The sequence below is a fragment of the Peromyscus leucopus genome, chromosome 3, assembly GCF_004664715.2.
Source record: "Peromyscus leucopus breed LL Stock chromosome 3, UCI_PerLeu_2.1, whole genome shotgun sequence".
NCBI classification, from domain to species: Eukaryota; Metazoa; Chordata; class Mammalia; order Rodentia; family Cricetidae; genus Peromyscus; species Peromyscus leucopus.
The window spans coordinates 58,616,980-58,640,418 of NC_051065.1; the positions used below are offsets into that span (position 1 = coordinate 58,616,980).

General features: G+C 40.3%; 1 protein-coding gene across 6 annotated transcripts in view; it reads left to right on the forward strand.

The window, feature by feature from the left end:
- The window catches only part of Tnpo3 (transportin 3), a 97,135-nt gene that overhangs the window by 65,114 nt on the left and 8,582 nt on the right, over nucleotides 1-23,439 (forward strand). For all 6 annotated transcript variants that reach the window (XM_037203689.1, XM_037203686.1, XM_037203687.1 and 3 more), the window contains 12 exons: nucleotides 4-95; nucleotides 2,075-2,214; nucleotides 4,878-5,069; nucleotides 5,518-5,609; nucleotides 7,769-7,845; nucleotides 8,977-9,037; nucleotides 10,110-10,250; nucleotides 11,572-11,688; nucleotides 13,215-13,309; nucleotides 15,075-15,231; nucleotides 15,444-15,611; nucleotides 18,623-18,735. In XM_037203689.1, coding sequence (XP_037059584.1) covers nucleotides 4-95; nucleotides 2,075-2,214; nucleotides 4,878-5,069; nucleotides 5,518-5,609; nucleotides 7,769-7,845; nucleotides 8,977-9,037; nucleotides 10,110-10,250; nucleotides 11,572-11,688; nucleotides 13,215-13,309; nucleotides 15,075-15,231; nucleotides 15,444-15,611; nucleotides 18,623-18,735 — 1,445 coding nt within the window. The remainder of the gene's footprint in view (nucleotides 1-3; nucleotides 96-2,074; nucleotides 2,215-4,877; nucleotides 5,070-5,517; nucleotides 5,610-7,768; nucleotides 7,846-8,976; nucleotides 9,038-10,109; nucleotides 10,251-11,571; nucleotides 11,689-13,214; nucleotides 13,310-15,074; nucleotides 15,232-15,443; nucleotides 15,612-18,622; nucleotides 18,736-23,439) is intronic.

The following is a 23,439-nucleotide window of genomic DNA, read 5'->3' on the forward strand; positions in this document are numbered from 1 at the left end:
TAGTTGTATTCTACTCTGAAAGAAGGCAACCCACCCTGGGAGGTGACAGAAGCGGTTCTCTTTATCATGGCTGCTATAGCAAAGAGTGTTGATCCGTGAGTGTCTAATAAGTCTTTTGCTGGGAACTCTAACTGTCAAGAGAAAGGAGATTTACACCATGTTTCTGTATTGGTATATTATTGGAAAGTCTTATAACTTCTATGCTGCTGTCTAGCTTTCCCATTTTAGTCTAGTGCAGGATGGCCTGCATTGCTGATGCCGTATTTTAATATATTTCCTAGAGTTAAACTCACTTTACTCTTGATGCTAGGAATAGAATGCTGATTTTTTTTTCCCTTCAGTGGCTCCTTGTGTCAGTGGGTGTGATCAAGGAATTTGTTAGAGTGGTAAATTGTTTGGTATTTGCTTAAAAACAATGGGATAGGCATTAATTTGGATCTCCTGCTTTTGTGACCTTAGGTAAGTTACCCTTAGATATTTAATTACATTGTTCTCTTTCTCTGTCTTAGGGAATCTATGGGCTTCAGAGGCAGAGCATTGGTACCATTTCACATAAAAGAATAGACAATCTAAAGGACAGTTGTTACTTTTGTTATTGCCATTGAAAAGTTTAAATTATTTGAATTTGAGTTGTAATTGCTTAGCATGGAAATTAAATTAAAGACAGGGTTCTTAAGCAGAGTTTGCTTGTGTCCTGAGTTTATACACTGATAGAATAACTTTGTCCAGTTATGTTGGATTTTGATCAGGTGCTTACACTCGAGCTCTACTTAGGACCTTGATTGGAAAGCTGGCTAAGGCAGATGGGCACCTACCTGTTAACGGCACAGTGCTTCCTTCTTAGCGGCCTTTCCGGGCCTAGTCTGTGAACTTGTAGATGTGTTTTCAGCTCAAGAATACTTTAGGAGATGATTAGGCTTTTTTTTTTTCCTAATAGAAGTTCTGCTTCTTAACCACTTACTATAGCACTTGCTCTTAAACCATTTGGGGTCTTTTGGAACCTTCTCTGTTGGTCTGAGGGTTACCAAAATCATTATTATTGTGCTCAGTAGGTAGATAGTCTCCTATAACTGGCTGAGTATCCAGTTTAAGGCATCAACAAGAGAATAATTACTTGTTTATCCTCTCTTCAAACCAACATGTGATTACAGTTTTTTGGTTTGGTTTGGTTTTTTAGTCCATTTAAAGGATGTAATAAGCCTAGTAATTGACAGATGATACTCATGCTATAATCCTGGATATCTTCATTTTAAACATCTTCATTTCTGAATTAAATTCTAACTGGGAACATCTTCCATGCTGTGTTTTGAACCCAGTATAGTAGGAGGATGAGAGTGATAAATTCACAGAACTGTGGAAAGTGTTTGGTTTTTTAGATTTCCCCTTATGTTCCAAACCAGGGCATCCTGATGGCCCTGCAGCCTGTGTTCTTGGGGTCCTGTCACGTAGTGAGCCAGTCCACCCGCACTTTCCTTTTCGAAGTTCCCAGTGTTTAGCCATAGAAATCTTCTGGAGGACAGCTGACAAAAGCAGTCTGTGAGAGTTCTCATCATTCATTTGAGCGTGCAGTAGTATTTCTGGAGTGCCCACTATGTGCCAGGCACTGTTCTAGGTGCTGCAGATAGGGGACACAATGAAATAGGTTCTTTAAAAGATGGCATTCACCATCAGCTAATGTCTGCCTTTCCAATTGCAAATGCCTCTCTTTGATAGTATGTATCTAGATACTTTTATGTCATTCTGAAGAAGGAGCAATATACTTCCGGAATATTGGTTTTGGTTTTTTTTTTGGTTTGTTTTTTTTTGTTTTTTTTAAATTTCTATCTTTTGTCCCTTTTTGAAGGTTTGGAAAATGTTCAGGGCTGGGGAATGTGTCTCAGTGGTAGAGCACATTCTCAGCACCTCAAGAAAACAAGAAACCAAACTCCTTGTTTGAAAATATTCAGCACTTTTATTTGAATGGTTATTATTTACTTAGAAGCCCTTTAGGCACTGTGAAATCTCACTGCTGCCTCTTGCTTGGCCAGAATATTCCCCTATAGACAGTAACTCTGAGTCCTTGTTTTGTCCTCAGGGAGAACAATCCCACCCTTGTGGAGGTACTGGAGGGAGTTGTCCGTCTCCCAGAGACTGTACATATGGCTGTTCGGTACACCAGCATTGAGCTGGTCGGGGAAATGAGTGAAGTGGTTGACCGGAACCCTCAGTTCCTGGGTGAGTGTGAACGCGACCTCTGCTGCCGTCCCTTGAGCTGGTCTGATGGCTCCTTTCTTTTGCATCTGTTTTCCCACTTTCTTCTCATAGAATAGGCGCAGTGTGAGTTGCTTGGTTGGAGCGTTTGTTAGACCTCCAGATAGGGAGAGGGCTGGAGTATTTAGTGCCTTACTTAAATAAAGCACAAACATTTCTGTCTCTGTTAGTCTTTGGTACATGTATGCGCTGATCAGACTGTCCTCCTAACAGCTAATAGACTAAAGGAAAGGAATGGGTTTTCTCTGTGAAGGAGATGTTTTATGTAAAAGCTAATAATTATTCAAAATAAATGTAAAGTAAAATGAATCTTGAGAGTTGGAGTTAAAGTTGGAATCATTTATCATTTATCCCATTTTGCAGATAAAGACCCTGAGATCCAAAGGGGAAAAAAAAAATCTGTCCAGAGAAATATGTACTCAAACTCCTGATATTTAAAAGAGATTCATTCAGAGAATTTTATGTGTTCCCAAGTTAGTGAATGTTTGCAAATAATCTGGTTTTAATGATTAATAATTGCCACAAAAAGTAAACAAGTAGGTGGGCATAGTGGCAAATACCTTTAATCCCAGCACTTGGGAGGCAGGGACAGGCAGGGCTGTGAGTTCAAGGCCAGCCTAGTCTACAGAGCAAGATCCAGGACAGCCAAGACTGTTACACAGAGAAACCTTGTCTTGAAAACAAACACACACACACACACACACACACACACACACACACCAAAAAAGGTACACAAGTTTCTTTTTCTCACTTTTGTGTGTGGAACATATGATAGGTGTACTCAGTTATTACTGAGCCACTTAGCAAGTAGAGCATGCCATTCCATAATATTTTCAAAATCCTGTGCGTGTGTGCATGAGTGTGTGTGTGTGTGTGTGTGTGTGTGTGTGTGTGTGTGTGTGTCCTTCTACCAGGAAGCAGAAGTGGGGTCATTGTTTGTTTGTCATGTTCAATAATCAGCAGAGTTCAATACCGACTTGCAGTATCTGATTCAGATTTGTACATCAGCAATAAACACATTTCTGTGTTAATATTTACTCCAGAATAATCAAAACTGCTATGTCATTTGAGACCCAAAGCCTACAATATTGGAGTTGTTTGAGCTGCCAATTCCGATTCTCCATCTTCTGAGTATCTTAACTAAACAGTCTTGGGGTTTTGGGGGAGGAGGATAGACTATGGTAGGTTGTGTTACAAATTAGTTTTATAGTACTGAGGATCAGTTCCAGGGCCACATGTATGCTAGCTAAGCATTCTACCACTGAGCTACATTCTTGGTTCAAGATAACTGTTTTAACTGGGTTTTGACACAGTACCCTTTTGAGTCCTTCATGAAAATGATCTTATGATCCTACAGCATGTTTAATATTTCCTTTCTTCCAAAAAAAATCAGATTTTTATAAAGAAAGGTAAAAAGAAGAGTAGGATTAACTCTGGAAGTAAACCTTTGTAGTCACCATTGTTGGAACAGTTGCATTTGATAAAATAGTAAGTTCTTTCATTTAGAAGTGATAGCGGTGGGGTTTGGGACTGGAGTCTGGGTACTTATAACCCACCTAGAAGCTGGACAGGTGAGGTGGGCAACAGAAATCCCAGTGTTAGGGAGATAGAGCTGGTATCTCCAGGGCAGGCTGGCTAGTAGAATGATCAGCAAGCTTGTTCAGTTAAGAGCACCTGCCTCAGTAAATAAAGTGGAGAGTGATAGAGGAACACCTAACATCAACCGTGGGGCTACATGTACAAATGCACACATGTAAGCATTCATATACATATGCGCGCGCGCGCGCACACACACACACACGTTGATTTTAAGTATGTGTAACAGTGTGGATTTGTACATAGGAGTGCAGGTGCCTGAGGAGGCCAGAGGCATCAGATTCCTCTGGAGCTAGAGTTACAGGCAGTTGTAAGCCACTCTGTGGGTGCTTGAAACTGAACTCAGGTCTTGGGAAGAATAGTGCTGTTAATGGCTAAGCCATCCCTTGGGCTCACAGTCAGTGGTTTTCAAACTGCTGCCTGAAGCTGGGGTTAGAAGGAACAGTTAACTACAATGAAGAAAGAATTGAAAGATGAAATGAATGGAGCTCAGGGCCTTTTGACGCTGCATCAGAGAGATCAGCTTCAAATTTGTGAGTTGTTTTTGTTCTGTTGGTTCTTTTTTTTAAAAAATTATTTTATGTACATTGTTGTTTTGCTTCCATGTGTGTCTGTGTGAGGGTATCAGATCCCCTGGAACTGGAGCTACAGACAGTTGTGAGCTGCCATGTGGGTGCTGGGAATTGAACCTGGGTCCTCTGAAAGAGTAGCCAGTGCTCTCTCCAGGCCCTTGTTGATTCTTTTGAGACAAGGTCTCACTGTGTATCCCTAGGTTGTCTGGAATTCATGTAGACCAAGCTAGTTTCACACTCACAGAGATCAGCCTGCCTCTGCCTCTCAAGTGCAAGGATTAAAGGCATGTGTCACCACACTTGGTGAATTTTGTTTTGTTTTGTTTTTAATACTAAGAGTGCTTTATATATTTCATTTTATGAGTTACTTTTGAAAAATATATCAGCCTTTGTTGCAAGAAAGTATTTATTTTCCTTGAGTTTCAGATATATAATCTGTATTTGACTTTTATTTCTTAGACCCTGTATTGGGCTATTTGATGAAAGGCCTGTGTGAAAAGCCTCTGGCTTCTGCGGCAGCCAAAGCCATTCATAACATTTGTTCAGTTTGTCGGGATCATATGGCTCAGCACTTTAATGGACTCCTAGAAATTGCCCACTCCCTTGATTCTTTTATGTTGTCTCCCGAAGCTGCTGTGGGTTTGCTGAAAGGTTAGTAACAGTCTCCTCTAGACCACTAGTTGGACTTACCTTAAAGTCTTCTTGAAGCTTTTAGTTTTGTAATGTACTTAGTGATGGTGAAGGTGGCTTTTCCATTCAGGGGAGTGTTGAGTATGTGTTCATACATTCTTTTCTTAGCAGAACTTAAGCCTACCAAATTAATTCATACTGCTTGCAGCATGAATATAGATTTGGGTTAGAGACAACACATTCATATTAAACACATTCATATTTGCTGCTAAGAAGAAACGAACATTGAGTTACGTCAATGTGAACATCAGCCTGGATTCTTCTAAACACACACTTAAGATAATGTAATTTTAAAAACAGTGCTGATCTTTTAAAAAGAATTCTGTTTATCTGTATAATTTGGATCAACTAATTTAATTACCTCAATTCAGCCTTTATGCTTTTCATTGGAGTCATTTTTGTTTTTCAGGAACAGCTCTTGTCCTAGCAAGACTACCTTTGGATAAGATTACTGAATGTCTTAGCGAGCTATGTTCTGTTCAGGTTATGGCATTGAAAAAGGTGAGCCCATTTAAGGAACGAAACAAATATATACTTACATGTTCCGAAAGAAAAAGTACAATTCTTATTTACAAGTTAGTTATCATACGTTTAAAAGCCAAGATAATTAACTGAAATTTATTAAAATTTGGAATTGTATGTGCATACTAGAAAATATACAGTTGGACATTTGTTTGCATCAAGGAAATAGTCTGAGGAAGCATTGTTTGGCATTTTTGTAGGTATTCAAACATTGGACTGTAATACACACCCAGAAGCTATAGGTCAGTCATTTGACATGACCTCTTGATGCAAATCAAGAGACATGGCAAACACTGGGCATATGAGGGCTGCTGCTACCATAGCGATTTCTTTTTCCTGAGTATGGGCACACCTTAAAATATGGTAAGGCCAGACATGGTGTCCCCTGCACTTGAGGGGCCGATTCAGTAACATCAGGAGTTTGAGACTAGCGGGGGTACATAGTGAATGCTAGGCAGCCTGGACGAAATGGTGACATACTCTTAAAACAAACAAAGCCAAAGTAACAGTAATGATAATATAGTAAACACATCAGTAACAGTCATATTAGAAGCATTACAAATATAGAAGTAAACATTACACACTGATGTTTGTGTAGCTATGAAGTCTCTGTGTTAAAGTTTTTCAGATCCATTATAATCTTATAAAATGACTTTTATACATGTAGTCGCTCATTGACCAAAGCATTGTTTATGTGTCATATGACTATTTAAAAATCAGTAGCTTCTCAGGATAGTGGTGGCTCACACCTTTAATCCCAGCACTCGGGAGGTAGACAGGTGGTTCTTTGAGTTCGAGGCCAACCTGGTTTACTGAGCAAATTTCAGGACAGCCAGGGCTTCATGAGAAACCCTGTCTGAGGGGGTGAGGGGAATTGCGGGGTTGTGTGGAGACAGTAGATTCTCAGTTTCTCAGTATCAGTAATAACCATTTAGAGGGTCCAGTGTGAAAACCAGTCCAGGAAGTAAAACCATATCCTAGAAACCAGGAGTGTTGGCACATACCTGTAATCCCAACTCAGTAGGGACGATGAGGTAAGAGGATCGTGAGTTCAGGCCAGCCTCAGCTACACAGTGAGACTGTCTCAAGGAAAGAAAAGCTGTAGTCTACCATATTTTGTTGAAGAACACTTTAAAGCTGTCGGCTCTTCCCTAACTGCATTTCTAGAGCAATAACAATAGATATACTAATGGAAGTTTTAGAACTTGCCATATTGATCCTGAAGTTTATCTGTAATGATCTGTACTGCTAGCAGTATTTAAGGAATTTTAAGAAAGAGTGAGAGACAGTTTGCTTAAAAAAAATTCTTTAGAGAAGTAATCATCTTAACACTTTATATTAAATAAAACTAAATATAAGTTGGGTATGGTGACACCTGCCTATAATCCCAGTAGTCAAGTACTGAGGCAAAAGCTAGCCTGGGCTACATAGGAAGACCTGTCTGAAACTTAAAACAAAACTGAGCTAGGAAGATGGCTCAGTGGGTCAAGGTGCTTGCCACTAAGCTTGAGGACCTAAATTTGATCCCTAGGACCCACATGGTAGGAGGGAACTGATTCCCACAAATTTTCTTGGACCTCCACATGCATTCCATGGCACTTACATATCTCTCCCCACACCCAACTAAATGAAGGTTTTTGTAAAAGCTGCATATCATATAGGGACTGGAAAGATACAGCTCAGCAGTTAAGAGCACTTGCTGTTCTTGTAGAAGACCTGGGTTCAGTTCTTAGCACCCTCTTCTGGCCTTCTTAGGCACCAGGCTGCCTCACACACAGTATATATACATGAATATACACTCATAAACAAACACTCATAAACTTAAATATTTTTTAGATAAATATAAATGTTACATATATTAAGTATAAAGTAACAGTGTACAGTTTAGTAAGATATAGACATTATCTTAATCATAGGTAAATGGAGAAATGCTGTTTTGCCCTCCCAAGTGATCAGATAGTAAATAGATTGCTAATATGCCATCTAATCCAGGGCACAAGACAGAGGAAAGTAGTTTGCAAATAAGAAAGTTGTACCATTTGAGTATTTCTCAGGCAGAAGTTGAGGGTTGATAAATAAGAATGTCTACTGCAGTATTCACTAAAGGTCTGTGTGTGTTAACGTCTTTGTCTCTTCAGCTGTTGTCTCAGGAGCCCAGCAATGGCATATCTTCAGATCCCACTGTGTTCTTAGATCGCCTGGCAGTAATATTTAGGTAAGAAGGGAAGGTCTAGAGTTAAAATAAAAGCACAAATGAGACACCAAAATAAGCAAGTGATAGTGATGGTACAAGCCTATAATCCCAGTTCTTGGGAGATGGAAGCTGGAAGATGAGAAGTTGAAGGTCATGCTTACTACATAGCAAGCAGAGGCCAGTCTAGACTACATAGGAAGATCCTGTCTCTGACCCTGTCCTGCTACACACACACACACACACACACACACACACACACACACACACACACACACACACACACTGTCATCACCATCATCACTGTCTCTTTGGTCATTGTTTCAGTGATTCTCAAGCTTCCCTCTGGCTTTTCTTCAAATTTGTGGGCTGTAGAACAAGACAGAGGAGTTGAATTTGACATTTTGTTTGTGGATCCATAACATGTATCATAGGTTCAGACGAGAACAATGGCAAGCCACTTGTTATACTATAGTTCTTAGAGCCTTTTCCCTTTTTTTTTTGTTTGTTTTTCAAGACAGGGTTTCTCTGTGTATCCCTGGTTGTCCTGGAACTCACTCTGTAGACCAGGCTGGCCTCAAATTCAAAAGACATCCACCTGCCTCTGCCTCTCGAGTGCTGGGATTAAAGGTGTGCACCACGACCGCCTGGGCTTTTGTTGTTTTGAGACAGGATCTTATGATGTAACCTTGGCTGGCCTGGAACTTGGTGTGTAGACCAAGCTGACCTCAAATTCATAAATATCTGCCTGTGTTTGCCTCCCAAGTGCTGGGATCAAATGTGTGCATTACCACACCTAGCAAAACTTTCTGTGTTTTAATGCTCAGGGCAGGTTTAATGTGTTTTTATTAATTTGGAAACAAACACATTTAGGTTTATAAAGAGGAATAATAGAAAAAGTAGTAGAGCCTTCCCTGCAGCCTATATCACCAAAGTTGCATGGAATTTGCTTGTTTTAGTAGAAGTGACTTAGTGACAGTGTGATGTTTGTGTTTGGGGGTGGCTTTAAGTATGTTTGATTTTGCTTGAAATGGGGCTAGGAGAAAACTGCTGATGTGAGTAAATGACTACCACCTGATTTTATGAGCAGAGAGTGAGGGCCGGGTTCTCAGTTAAATTCTCCTTTCACTGTTTGGGGCTATTGTCTTTTCCCAGACACACCAATCCTATTGTAGAAAATGGACAGACTCATCCATGCCAAAAAGTCATACAGGAAGTAAGTACTAATGGATACTTTTTTTCTTTTCCCTTTAAGGCTTTGAAGAACTGGGTTGAGGAGACGCTGTCTTTCATGTTCATAGGGAGATTTATTTTGTTGGCATGACTTGATGATAATAAAATGGTTGGGAAATGCACTGAAAACCAAAGAAGAAGTTCTAAGATTAGCCAATTGCTAGGAGGCTTAATGAGTCGTAGTCTAATATTTTTGACAAAGTCAGTGGCCTTAGCTTTCCCTCTTTATAATCCTCCTTTGTGCTTTGTTCACTCAGGATAACATGAGGATCAAGAGGCATGGGGTTGTTTGTTAGTTTGCTTGCATATTGTTTTATAAATTGTGTGTTTGTATGCATTTACACTTGCCATGGCGCAGAGGTCAGAGGACAACCTGCAAGAGTTAGTTCTCTCCTTGCACTGTGTGTTGCTTAGGGATTTAATTCAGGGCATAAGTTTTGGTGGCAAATGCCTTTACTGCTGAACGATCTCTACAGCCAGAGCCATGATTTCTAGAAATGCATTGCAAACTTTAGATGTTGCATAGATACTAGATAGCCTTAAATTAAGCTTTCAGTGTAGCAGATAACTATTTATAACCCCAGTCCTTTTGTTTGTTTTCTGCTTTCCTTAAATATTTTTTTCCTCTCTATGCTTCTTTTATCCTCACTAAGGAAGTCTGAAATTTAGGAAAATGTGTATCTGATTTCTATAAGGTTGGAGTTGGTGGTCTTGTTCTAAAAAGTCGCTGTGTTTCTCTCAAGGTTGGGTTTTAGTAATGTGTAATATGTGAACTTGTGCATATCTATACACATACTGGCCAAATCTTATCCAAATCAGAAAGGTGTAATAATGTATGCTGTAACCCCAGAAACTCAGGAGGCTGATGCAGGAAGATTGTGAGGTGAAGCCAGCCTGGGCTGCCTAGTGAGCTGAAGGCCAGTCTGGGCTATGGTGTAAGACTAATAATAATAGTACTTACTTAACTTCAACAAAATCAGGTATTACCCATTTAGGATTATTTTCTCAGCTATTAGTCAATATGCATTCTTTGTCTTACTTTCCTTTTGATTCAGATTTGGCCAGTTTTGTCTGAGACTTTAAACAAGCACCGTGCTGACAACCGGATTGTGGAGCGTTGTTGCCGATGCCTGCGCTTCGCTGTTCGTTGTGTAGGCAAAGGGTCTGCAGCCCTGCTGCAGCCGCTGGTCACACAGGTAAGTTGTCCGAGAGAGGGCACGAGGCGGGCGGAACTGCGCCCTCAGCGCGAACCCAGGTTGATGGATTGATTTAGAACGGAAAGTGTGTTTTCATAAATACGTGCATGGAGTAGGTCTGCTGTCCAGAGAAACAGCCTGTGGAGTGGTGGTCTGAACAGACTGGCTAAAATTATGTGAAGAGAATGACTCATGCCCAGCCTTTATGTGTCAGTGGCAAACATTTTTTTTTTTTAAAATTAATATCTTTGGGGAAAATGAAACAAGTCAAACTTTGCTGTTCACACAGTTCTTTTTTATTTGTCAAAAATAAATTTGATTCACTTCTTTTTTGCCCAAGTGGTAGTATACGTGCATGTGTGTAGGAAGAGTGCTGTCCAGAGTTAACAAAGAGTGTCTTCCTAAATCAAGCTTTACTTTTCTTGTTGAGGTAGGGTCTCTCCCTGAATCTGGAGATCCTGGCTATTCTAGGGAGGTAGCTAGCTTGCTCCAGGGGTGCCCTGCCTGCCTCCCAAGTATTGGAATTACAAGTGGCTGCCACACCTGCCCAACTTTTACATGGGTTCTAGGGATCTGAACTCTGGTCCTAAAGCTTGTGCTGTTATCCATGTCATCTTCCCAGTCCCAATCTGATTCTTTTAATCATTAAGATTGGCAAGTAATTGTGCTGTGTGATTCGAAGTAGTAACATTTAGACCTATATGAAACACTTATCCTTAGACCATTAAGTAATTTGTATTGATATTAACCTCTCAGTTGTCAGAACAGCACATTTAATCTTTGTGGGGGTGGGGTGGGTATTTTAGTGCATAGTAGTATAGACCTTTAATCCTAGACATGAGACCATATTTTGGAAATACTACCCTGAGAACTAAATTGCTTGTAGTTGAAGTATTTGACAGTTCTTTCAACATTGTCTTTGGAAGGAAACCAATCAAAGGTATGAAGGAACTCTTTCAAAAGAAAACCTGAAAATTAAGTTGAGCCTTGTTTCAGAATGTGTTGCCAACAAACTGTAATACTTTGCCTTTAAGACAAAAACCTGGAGAGATGGCTCCGAGGTTAAGAGCACTGGCTGCTCTTCCAGAGGTCCTAAGTTCAATCTACCACCAACCACATGATGTTTTACAGACATCTGTATTGAGATCTGGTGACCTCTTATGGCATGCAGGCAGAACACTGTATACATAATAAATAAATAAGTCTTTTAAAAAGAGAGAGAGAAACCCCATCTGATTTTCTTCCCGGAGATAGATTATTGATACTTGAGATACTTTCTGAAGGGTGAGAGATGAGTTGACTAGGTAATTTCTTCTTGCAGATGGTGAATGTGTATCGTGTACATCAGCATTCCTGTTTCCTGTACCTTGGCAGTATCCTTGTGGATGAGTACGGCATGGAAGAAGGCTGTCGGCAAGGATTATTAGACATGCTCCAGGTATGTTTTTCTTGTAGAGATTATGCCAGGCCTTCCTTGTGGACCCGAAAACCTTTGCTGGGTCCTTTTTATTCTTATCACAACCACAGTATGTCGATATTCTAATGTTGGGGAGATAGACACTTGGTGATTGTTTTTCTTTTTTCTATTTATTTATTTTAGACAGGGTGTCACTATATGGTCCAGGCTACTCTCAAATTCACAGAGATCTGCCTGCCTCTACCCTCCAAGTACTGAGATTATAAGTTTACACTGCAATGCCTTGCTTTTTAATTCCTTACTGCGTTTGTTGGGGTGTGGGGTACACATATCACCACAGAGTGTGGAAGTCAGAGGACAGCTTGTGGAAGTTGATTCTTCCTTCCATTGTGTGGGTCCAGAAGATCAAACTCAGATAGCAGGTTTGATGACTAGACAGCATCTAGTACATATATAAAGTGTCTTCACTAATGCTGGGACTTGCGAGATGGCTCAGCAAGTAAAGGCACTTGCTGTTCTTGCAGAGGACCTGAATTCAATTCCCAGCACCCACATGGTGGCTTTCAGCCATCCATAACTCCAGTTCCAGGGGATCTGATGCTACCTTCTGACCTCTGAAGACACCAGGCATGTAGATGGTGTACATACATAGTATGCAGGCAAAACATTCATATGCATAAAACAATCCTTTAAAAAAAAATTCTTTTTTTTTTTTTTTTTTTTTTAAATTTCTAATTCTGTGCCAAGTATGAAGATTACTGTGAGTTTGAGACCAACCTGGGTATACTGTGACTCCAATTTCAGGAGCTCTGACACCATCTTTTAAAATAAATAGATCTTTAAGTGGGGATGGAACACAATCATTTGATCAGTGAGCAAGTCAGTCTGTTCACTATCATCAACTGAAATCTGTACTTTCGTCCCTTTCTGAAGTGTCTTCTGTGTGTGTAATGTGTGTTGTATGTGTGGTATACACATCAATGTGCAGGTGTGTGTATATTATGCATTTGGAGACCACAGTAGAGCATCAGATGTCTTTCTCCTGCCTTCTGCCTATTGCCTTGAGACAGGGTCTCTTACTGAAGCAGAAGTGGACTTTCCACAAGGCCAGCTGGCTAGTAAGTCTTAGGATCTGTCTGTCTAAGCCCGCAAAGTCGAGGTTACAGGTGTGTTCAGGCACACCTGACTTCTTATGCAGGCACTGGAGATCCAGAATCAGTTCCTCAAGCTTGCATAGCAAATGTTCTTCCCCACTGAGCCATCTCCTTCCTCAATCCCTAAGAATGTGACTTTTTTGGTCTTTTTTTCCCTCTTTTCTTCCTTCTTCCCTCCCTCCCTCCCTCTCTCCCTCCCTTCCTCCCTTCCTTCCTTTCAAACATATAAGCTTGTTCTTTGAATTAGGCAAGAGTTCTCTTTCTCTTCTCATTATAATCTTGTCTTTCCTATGTGCGTCTTCTACTCTTTGAATGTGCTGTGATGTTTGGCAAGTCTGAATATTTCGATATTTATGTATAAGCATTTGTTATAAAATTACTGTTCTATTCTAGGCCCTATGCATTCCCACCTTTCAGCTCCTAGAACAGCAGAATGGCCTCCAAAATCACCCCGACACTGTAGATGACCTGTTCAGGTTAGCCACCCGGTAAGTCCTTCTGAAGAACAAGACTTTTTAATGTTAATTGCTCATCTCTTGTCACTGCTTAATTTTGCCACCTGACATTTTTTTATTTCCTTCTCTATAAAATGAGGTCATTGGGAAAAGTAGCTTACTGATTCATAACCTTTTTGTGAGCTGGCCTATCTCCAGAGGTGAGGAAGTATTGGGTGGGAACACAAAAGGAATATGCACAAGATAAAAATGTACTTAGGTGGGCTAGGAATATGTCTAAGTGGAGACTGAGCTCAATGCCAACTATCAAATGAAGAAAAAAAAAAAAAGGTGCTTACCCAGTGTCTTAGTTAGGGTTACTATTGCTGTGATGAAACACTATGACCAAGAGCAACTTGGGGAGGAAAGGGTTTATTCACTCCCAGTTCCATGTAACAGTTCATCTTCAACAGCAGTGCGAGCAGGAACTCAAGCAGGGCAGGAACCTGGAGGCAGGAGCTGATATAGAGGCCATGGAGGAATGCTTACTGGCTTGCTCAGCCTGCTTTCTTATAGAACCCAGGACTATTAGGCAAGGATTGGCCTCACCCACAATAGGCTGGGCCCTCCCACATCAATCACTAATTAAGAAAATGCTTTACAGGCTTGCCTACAGCCTGATCTTATGGAGGCATTTTCTCATTGAGACTCCCTCCTCTGATGACTCTAGCTTGTGTCAAGTTGACATAAAATTAGCCAGCACACACAGATAATCCCCCAGTAGTGTTACTGTTCCATGATGCTCTCATTATTTCATGCTTCACTCTACTTCTTGAAGAAACTGAACATCCTTCAGTATAATCTTATCTTAGAACTAATTCCTAGTTTTTGTTGTTGTTTGTTTTAAAGGCATGTTCTCCCTGTGTATCCCTGACTGGTCTGAAAGCTATGTAGACCACTCTGGCTGATATCTGCCACCATGCCCAGCTTCCTCTGACTGTTCATTGCTTTTCCTCTTTTGTGATGAAATACCCCGACAGGCAGCTTAAGAAGAAAGGGTTATTTTTGCTCACAGTTTGCTGTTTTAGTCTGTCACCGTGGGGAAGTTAGAGCTGGAAGCAGCTGTTCTCATTGCCTCCCATGAGAGAGCAGAGAGCAGTGAATGCTTGTGCTCAGCTGGCTTTCTCCTCTGTGCACCCTAAGATCCCAACCCAGAGAATGGTGCCCCCTAAAGTGAGTGAACTTTCCCACCTCAGTTAACCTACTCAAGATGATCCTCCACAGAATGCCCAGAATCCCGTCTCCCAGGGGACTCCACAGCTCAGTGAGTTGAAATTGAGATTAGCTTTTCACTGGAGTCCTGCCCCCCTGCCTTTTTATTCTTTTTTCAAATAAATAAGAGTTTTTAAAGAATAACTTCAGGTTCCTAGCAAAATGTAGTGAAAAGTGTGGTTTTCCTGTTCCTTTTGTCGCCCCACATGCATGTGCACACATCTCCCTTTTATCAGCATTCTCCTCCAGAGTAGTCCGTTTATTCAAATCCATTCTCCTACATTTATATATTATTGAAACACCAAGTTGAGAGTGGACATTACGATTGACTTCTGATGTTGTACATTCTGGGTTTTAAGAAGGGTCCAATGACTAGTTAGTTACCACTGGACAATTGCTGAATGTCTTCTGTGCTCTCTTTTAACCCTCCTTCCTTATAGGTCCTAGTAGCTGGTGGCCTTACTGTTTCCATGCCTTTTATCCTTTATCTTGGCGGCTTTTGTGGCCTAATCTTGTTGTTAATACCTAACCTCTCCTCACATACCAGGTTTATTCAGCGTAGCCCTGTCACCTTACTGAGGAGCCAAGTAGTCATCCCGATCTTACAGTGGGCCATTGCGTCTACCACCTTGGACCATCGAGATGCCAATTGTAGTGTCATGAGGTTCCTACGAGACCTCATCCACACAGGAGTAGCAAATGATGTGAGTCTAAACATACTTTTTCTGCTTCGTGACTTTGTTCTATCTTTCTTGTTTGTGTACTTGATTTGTTTTAGTTGACCTCTCCCATAGGGGATCACTCACTGACCAAGTTACTAACTTCTAGATCTCAGATATCTGTGTTAAGTGCTGAATGCTGTACAAAATAGTCTGAAACAATCCTTGTTCTAGTCTGTGTTCCTGTTTTCTTACAGCATGAAGAAGATTTTGAATTGCGGAAGGAACTGATTGGGCAGGTGATGAACCAACTCGGGCAGCAGCTTGTAAGCCAGTTGCTCCACACCTGCTGCTTCTGCCTCCCCCCCTATACCTTACCAGACGTCGCGGAAGTGCTCTGGGAGATCATGCAGGTTGACAGACCGGTGAGTTTCTTTCGTAAGGTGCCTGTTCTCATAGTCCCCAAACCTAATAAGCTTTGGTTCCTTGAAACTGGCCCTACGTTTGAACCAGATGGATTGTATATGTCCTTGGAACCAAATTTAAGTACATTGCTAAACTTAATTTGAAAGTAAAGGGGCCATAGAAAGCCAGTCATTCCTTACTGGAGTCTTGAAAGTATGTTTGTGTCCCTTCCGTGTGGTTTATAATGTGCATCACCAGAAGTGGGTCCTATGCTTTGGATTGGTTGACTTGTGTCAAGACCGTGAAAATCTATTCATTTGTGAGAGATACTTACATATTAGTTATATACAGTTGAAAATTATTTAAGAAGTGTACAATCACTCTGGACTCTATACTGGACTATGTTAGTTCTTGTGATAAATTAACCAGAGTATTTGTAAGGATACAAGTATTATAAGTAAACCACATTGTAGACACCTGGATTGTTTTTCCCCCTTTGGATCTATTTGACCAGGTCCTTTTTCCATTTGATTATTAAAAAGAAAATAGTGGAGGGGCTGCTCACACACGCTAAGGATGTAGTATACTACCTGTCTGTACCCCTGGCCTTGAAGATGTCAACCCTCATGCTCAGTGGGGTGACAGATGCTATAGTCAGATGACCCTCGCTTCCCTCAAGTAATTTCAGTACCAGCCATACAGTCATTAATGATGCTATACCTACTGTATAAAAAATTTTTGGTTTATTTATATTTTATGTGTGTGTGAATGCCTGCATGTACGTATGTTTACAACACATGTACCTGGTACCTGTAGGGGCCAGAAGAGGGCATTGATTCCCTTGGAACTAGACCAACAGACAGTTGTGAGTTACTGGGAACCAAACCATAGTCTCTTAACCAGAGTCCTCTCTCCAGCTACCATGTAATAGCCTGAAAATTAGTTTGAAAAATATGATTTCTAGTGTTTAATATTAATAGAGGAAAATACATAGTAGGACTTAAAATGAACTGTCTTCCAGAACCAGTAAATAAATAAATAAATAATAAAAATACATGATGGTACTGTAGTTTCCATTGTTACTTGTTTAGTGCATATATGTTCAGAGGTAGATATTACAAGGAAACTGAATGAATTTAATTTTTGGGAAGGATGACTTTAAAATCTTGATTCTTGATTCATATTATATGTATGCTTTCTGACATGGTTTCTGTATCACCTGACCCAGAAATCAAACATCCATGACTCCTTTCCCAAGAAATAGGGGCATGCATGCCTGTGTGTGTGTGTGTGTGTGTGTGTGTGTGTGTGTGTGTGAGAGAGAGAGAGAGAGAGAGAGAGAGAGAGAGAGAGAGAGAGAGAGAGTTAATGAAGTGTTTTTGTTTTATCACTACCAGTGTAATAATGTTTAAAAGAACTTTTAAAGCACATGGTTTAAGCAACTTAGATTTAGTTAATATATAGTTTTAACATGTTCCTAATTAAGTATCACATTTCATACTATTAACAAAAAATATGTATATAGATACCTAAGAGTAGGAGGTCCATTTAAACCATGGGTACCATTATGAAAACTTGTAAAGGAAAACTCATTTGCAGAATTCTTTTTTTTTTTTTTGGTTTTTCGAGACAGGGTTTCTCTGTGTAGCTTTGCGCCTTTCCTGGAACTCACTTGGTAGCCCAGGCTGGCCTCGAACTCACAGAGATCCACCTGGCTCTGCCTCCCGAGTGCTGGGGTTAAAGGCGTGCGCCACCACCGCCCGGCGATTTGCAGAATTCTAAATGCCTAATTTTTCTATCTGCTCCATTGCTTTAAAAATACAGGTACAGGGTTGGGGATTTAGCTCAGTGGTAGAGAGCTTGTGTAGCAAGCGCAAGGCCCTGGGTTCAGTCCTCAGCTCCAAAAAAAGAAAAAAAGAAATAAATAAAAATACAGGTACATACTGGCACATACTATAATCCCAGCTAATCTCAGCACTTGGGAGCTAGAGACAGGAGGATCAACATAGGTTTGAGGCAAGCCTAGTTACATAGTGAATTTCAGATCAGCCAAGGATTCGTGTTTAGTCCATGTTACAGAAACAAAGAAAAAAGAGACAGTGTGAGTGCATGTGCAAAGAGGGTATATGTATGTGTGTCTTGTTGATGTTTAACTTATTTTTTTTTTTTTTTTTTTATTTTTCTCAAGACAGGATCTGACTATGTAGCCTAAGCTAGTCTGGAATTCCCTATGTAACCCAGGCTGGCCAGAAATTCTTAGTCCTTTTCCATTAAAGGCATGTGTCTCTACACCTGGCCTGGCCTTGCTATTTATGCCTCACAGTGTGGGCTGGAGAGATGGCTCCGCAGTTAAGAGCACTGGTTGTTGAATTCCACCACCCACATGGTGGCTCACAACCATCTGCAATTCCAGTTGATCTTACACCCTCTTCTGGCTTCCACATGCACTGCACTCTGTGGTACACAGAAATGTATACAGGCAGTATACTCACCCATACATACACATACAATAAAATAAATAAAAAATTTAAGCTGTTGTAGGACATCATCAATACTTCTAATTATACCTTGTTTATCTATAACATCCATAAGTAGTGTTCTTCATTTCTTCATCATTTGATTTGCTCTTTTCTAAGCTTCTTCCTGTCTTCTCAAAGTTAGACTGCAGGAACATGCTAGCAGCACCTATTCTCCTTGGTCTTTCTGATGTTTACTTTGAATTGCTTTTGGTCTTTCAAGAGTTTTCTGGTACCTAGTAATTTTTTTTTTAAATAAATATGTTAATGGTAGGAACAGACCAAGAGTCTCATCCAGAAGAGACTTTACTTGTAAGTTATGGTTGACCTCTGCCCTTCTGAAGAGAAGCTTTTGCAGAGTTCATCAACCCAGAGTGGAAAGGCCTAAGATAATATTTTGCTAATTTTGTTGGGCCTGACTCAAGAGAATTCCTCTGGGGTTGGTTAGTATCTATAGGGTGCCTAGTAAGTAATTTTACCTCCTTTTAAGATTTGTATCCAATTTCTCTATACAGACGTTCTGTCGGTGGCTAGAGAATTCCTTGAAAGGTTTGCCAAAGGAGACAACTGTGGGAGCTGTCACAGTGACACACAAACAACTTACAGATTTCCACAAGCAAGTCACGAGGTGAGAGATGCTGGGGCTGTATGAACAGGAGGCAGTGGCTGCCAGCGTTAGGTAGAAAAATAACTGCTTAGATTTCCATTCCATCAGTTGGCATAGAAAGTCATTGGGTGGCAACACCATCGTGCTGTGTATGTTTGTCACTTACACATATAGCTAGCTAACCTTGAGGAGATCTGTCTTTGCTGTTCATATCCTTAGTTCTCATAATATTTGATATTTAGTGGTGAAGAACACTGATCCATGCATGAACAAGGAAGCATTTTTGTGTATAAAACATTAAGAGTGATGTAGACTTCAGTTAATCAACTGTTGTGCCTGTCCTAGTTAGGGTTTCTATTGCTGTGAAGAGACACCATGACCATGGCAACTCTTTTTTCCAAAGATTTGTTTGTTTGTTTGTTTGTTTATTATGCAGTGTTCTTTTGCATGTATCTCTGCAGGCCAGAAGAGGGAGCCAGGTCTCATTATAGATGGTTGTGAGCCACCACGTGGGTGCTGGGAATTGAACTCAGGACCTCTGGAAGAACAGCCAGTGCTCTTAACCTCTGAGCCATCTCTCCAGCCCCATGGCAACTCTTATAAAGGAAAACATTTAATTGGGGTGGCTTACAGTTCAGAGGTTTAGTCCATTATGACAGGGAGCATGGCAGCTGAGAGTATGACTTTGTGCAGGCAGACATAATGCTGGAAATTTCTACATCTTAATCTAAAAGCAACAGGAAGTGAACTGAGACACTAGGCCTGGCTTAGGACCTCAAAGCCCGCCCCCACAGTGACACATTTCCTCTAACAAGGCCACACCCACTCCAACAAAGCCACCCCTCCTAATAGTGCCACTCCCTGTGAGATTATGAGGGCCAATTACTTTCGAACTACCACAGTGCCCAAACTTAAAAACACTCAAATTCTTTTGAAATTTTAAAGTTTTAATACTGTGCAAATGAAACAAAACGTTTCTGAGATGCATTAGGCTCATGAGCCATTTACAATGTGCATTATATATTAATTTAAATATAATGTGGATCTTTATCAAATGTGAACATACAAATATCTTTGATATAGTCACATATACTCTTTCTAGTTATTTTCTTGTAGACATTAAAGTGTACGCATACCTTTTATTGCTCCTACTAGGAAATGGGTGGTTTTCAGTTTTTCAGTATTAAAATCTCAAGGGAAAAAAAAATACAGTGTTGTTTTCTAAATGTAACCCTGAATCAAAGTCTTTCTGAGACATTATGGTCTCTACATAGTATTCATGGCAGTAACTCAGTTTGAATTTTGTAACTGATAGGTAGAACCTTTAGAATTTGGCTAAATGTTAAGCCAGACTTTTATTCATTTACTTGTGTGATAATGTGTAAGCCAAAGAATGAGTGTTGTAGCAAGGTTGGTAATATCAGAAAAAAAAAAAAAAACAGCCTGGAAATATAATAATTATCCATCAATAGAGAATGGTTAAACAATTCATCGTATGTCTGCATTAGTGAATAGTCACTGAAAAAGAAGTACATGTAATAGATAAGAAAATTGTACAAGCCAGGCATGGTGACACACACCTTTATTTTACTTTTGATGTGATGAGAAAGGAGCATCATGTTGGAAGGACAGGAAGATCAAAGTTGCTCATCTTATGTGGCCGGGAAGCAGAGACGGACAGGAGGGGGTCAGGATAAGAGCACCTGTGCACTTGAAAGGCTGGGGGGTGGCTGCTCTTCTACAGCAAGTGCCGATCCGAGCCCCACCCCAGGCAGCTTACAGCCCCCCGTAATTAGAGCTCTGGGGCACCTGGCCCGGAAGTTCTGGTGTAGGAGCTTAATGAGGCTAGGTATGTTTCGTTTGCAGTCAGGAAGCAGAAAGAGATGAATGCTGATATTTAGCTGGTTTTCTCTTATATTCAGCCACATTTAGAGTAGGTTTTCCCGCTTTAGTTAACTCGGTTTAGAAACTCCTTCACACACATACCCAGAGATTTGTTTGTCTCAGGTGATTCTAGAACTTGTTAAGTTAACAGTCAACATTAGCCATTATGAATGCATATGCTCCACTTTATTTATTTTTCTGTTAGTGCACATTTAAGGTTGCTTCTCTTCTTGCCTTCTGTGAATTATAAATAACATTGCTATGAACATGGATGTTATTGTTACACATAGTTCCTAAAACATGGATGTGTGAGCCCAGTGTGGTGACACAAACCTTTAATCCCAGCATTCACAAGTCAGAAACAGGAGGATCTCTGTGAGTTTGAGGCCAGCCTGACCTACATAGCAAGTTCCAGGCCAGCCAGGACTACATAGTGAGCCCTCACTCAAAAAACAACAAAATTGACTTGCTTCCGGGCCCAGTAACCTAACTTCAGTCCCAGGGACCTACATGGTAGAAAGAGAGAACCAACTCTAGGCAAGTTGTCCTCTAACCACATATACCTACGACTAAGTAAATGATTTAAAGATAAATTTAGGGGCTAGAGATTGCTCAGCAGTTAAGAGTACTTGCTACTCTTGTAGAGGACCCAAGTTCAGTTTCCAACACCTGTGTTGTGCAGCTTAAAACTGCCTATAACTCTAGCCCCAAGGGAACCAGCACCTTCTTCTGGCCTCTGGGTACACACACATACACACACACACACACACACACACACACACACTAATAATTTTGTTTTTCAAGCAGGATTTCTCTGTGTAGCTCTTGGATGCCCTGGAACTCAAGAAATCTACCTGCCTCTGCCTGTGTTTTTAAAGGCATGAGACATCATGCCCAACTGGGAAAATAAATCGTTTTAAAATGTAAAATTAAAAACATGGATAGGCAAATACTCTTTGAGACCCTGCTCTTATTCCTTTTGGGTTTACACCCAGCAGTGAATTTGCTAGACTATGGAAACTCTATTGTAATTGTTTAGAAAAGTAAGAAAGGAAAAAAATTTTTTTAAGCAGTCACTACATTACTTTCCAGAGTAGCTTTATCATTTATATTTCCTCTGGATTTGTACAGCGTTTCAATTTCTCTACATCCTTGTCAACCTTTTTGGTAAGGGGGATGCTGGTGGACTTTAAGATTTTTTTTTTAATAGACTGATGCAGTGTTTTGAATAGCAAAGTGGTTCCCCTACCCCCAAGTTTCTTTTTTGCTTTTCCCTTTTATTGAAAATAAATCTCCCACACACACACACATAATAATAATATCCTAACTACAGTTCCCCCTCCCTCTATTCCTCTACTCCAAGTGTTCTGTTTGTTTTGCTTTGGGGATTTTTGGTTTTGTTTTTTGAGACAGGATTTCTCTTTGTATCCCTGGCTATCCTGGAACTCACCCTGTAGCCTAGGCTGGTCTGGAACTCAAGAAACCCGCCTGTCTCTGCCTCTGGAGTGCTGCGATTAAAGACATGCGCCACCGCCACCTGGCAAAATGCTTTATTGTGGGCTCTTTATTATTTGTTTGTTTGTTTGTTTTTTGTTTTTGAAGACAGAGTTTCTCTTTCTCTGTGGTCTCCCAGCTCTTAATAGCAGCTGCTTTAGCAATTTAAGCCTAGTATGAGATAGTATTTCATTTGCTTATTGGATATCTGTATCTTAAAAAAAAAATCTCTACGTTCCATGACCCTTTTTGTGGCTGTGTTTGACTTTTTTGAGACAAGGTCCTACTGCTTAGTATTGGCTGGCTGGAGTTTACTGTCCTTGGTGACCTCTTTTAACTCGATTGGTTGTGTCCTTTGCTGTTCAGTGAAGACATACTTGTTCTGTTTTTCATTTTTACAGTGCTAAGCAGAGAACCAAGGGTATTACATGAGCCTTGCAGTTTTGTTTCTTGTGTTCTTATCCTAGCCAAGAGTTGCCAGATCCAGCATAATACAAAATTCCCTTAGGTTTTCCATGAAGAATTATATCTATCTTCCTTTTCTCCCTTCCACCTCTCTCTCTCCTCCCTTCATTTAGCCTATTTATTTTATATAATGTTAGGGGATATCTTTCTTTTGCAAGTAACTATTTGGTTTTCTTTACAGCATTTATTCAAATGACTACTCTTTCTCTTTTAATGGTCTTAGCACCTTTGTCAAGAAATATTTGACCATATACATGAGGATTTGCTTTTAGGCTCTCTATTTCATTGATCCGTATGTCTGGCTTTATGCCAGTATCATGTTATTTTGATTACTGTGACAATATCATAAATTTTTGAAACCAGGAATTATGAGACCTCCAATTTTGTTGTCCCTTTTTAAGACTGTTTTGGGCATTTGGAGTACTTGAGATTCCCTGTGAATTGTAGAAATCTTTGTTTCTGTATTAATGTTGCAGTTTTGATGGTTACTTACTTACTCAGTAGACTTCCTTGGGTGCTACTGATTTGATAACTTAACAGTATTAAGTCTCTGAGCTGGGTGTGGTGGCTTATGTCTTTAATCCTAGCACTGGGAAGGTGAAGTACAAAGGTGACAGATGTCCTCAGCCACTTGAGGAGTTCAGGGCCAACCTGAACTACACGAGGTTGTCTCAAAAGGGGATGGGGGGCGCTGGCAGCAGAAGGATCACTCTGAGTTCAAGGCCAACCTGGGCTATATAGTTTCAGGTCACCCTGTACTAGAATGTGAGATTTTGTCTTAGCTAAAAGCTGGAGAGAGAAAAAGAGAGCTGTTATTTTGTAGCTTATTAAGTGACTAAAGGTCATGCCTAGAACTAACTGGTATTTTAACTTTGTATCAAC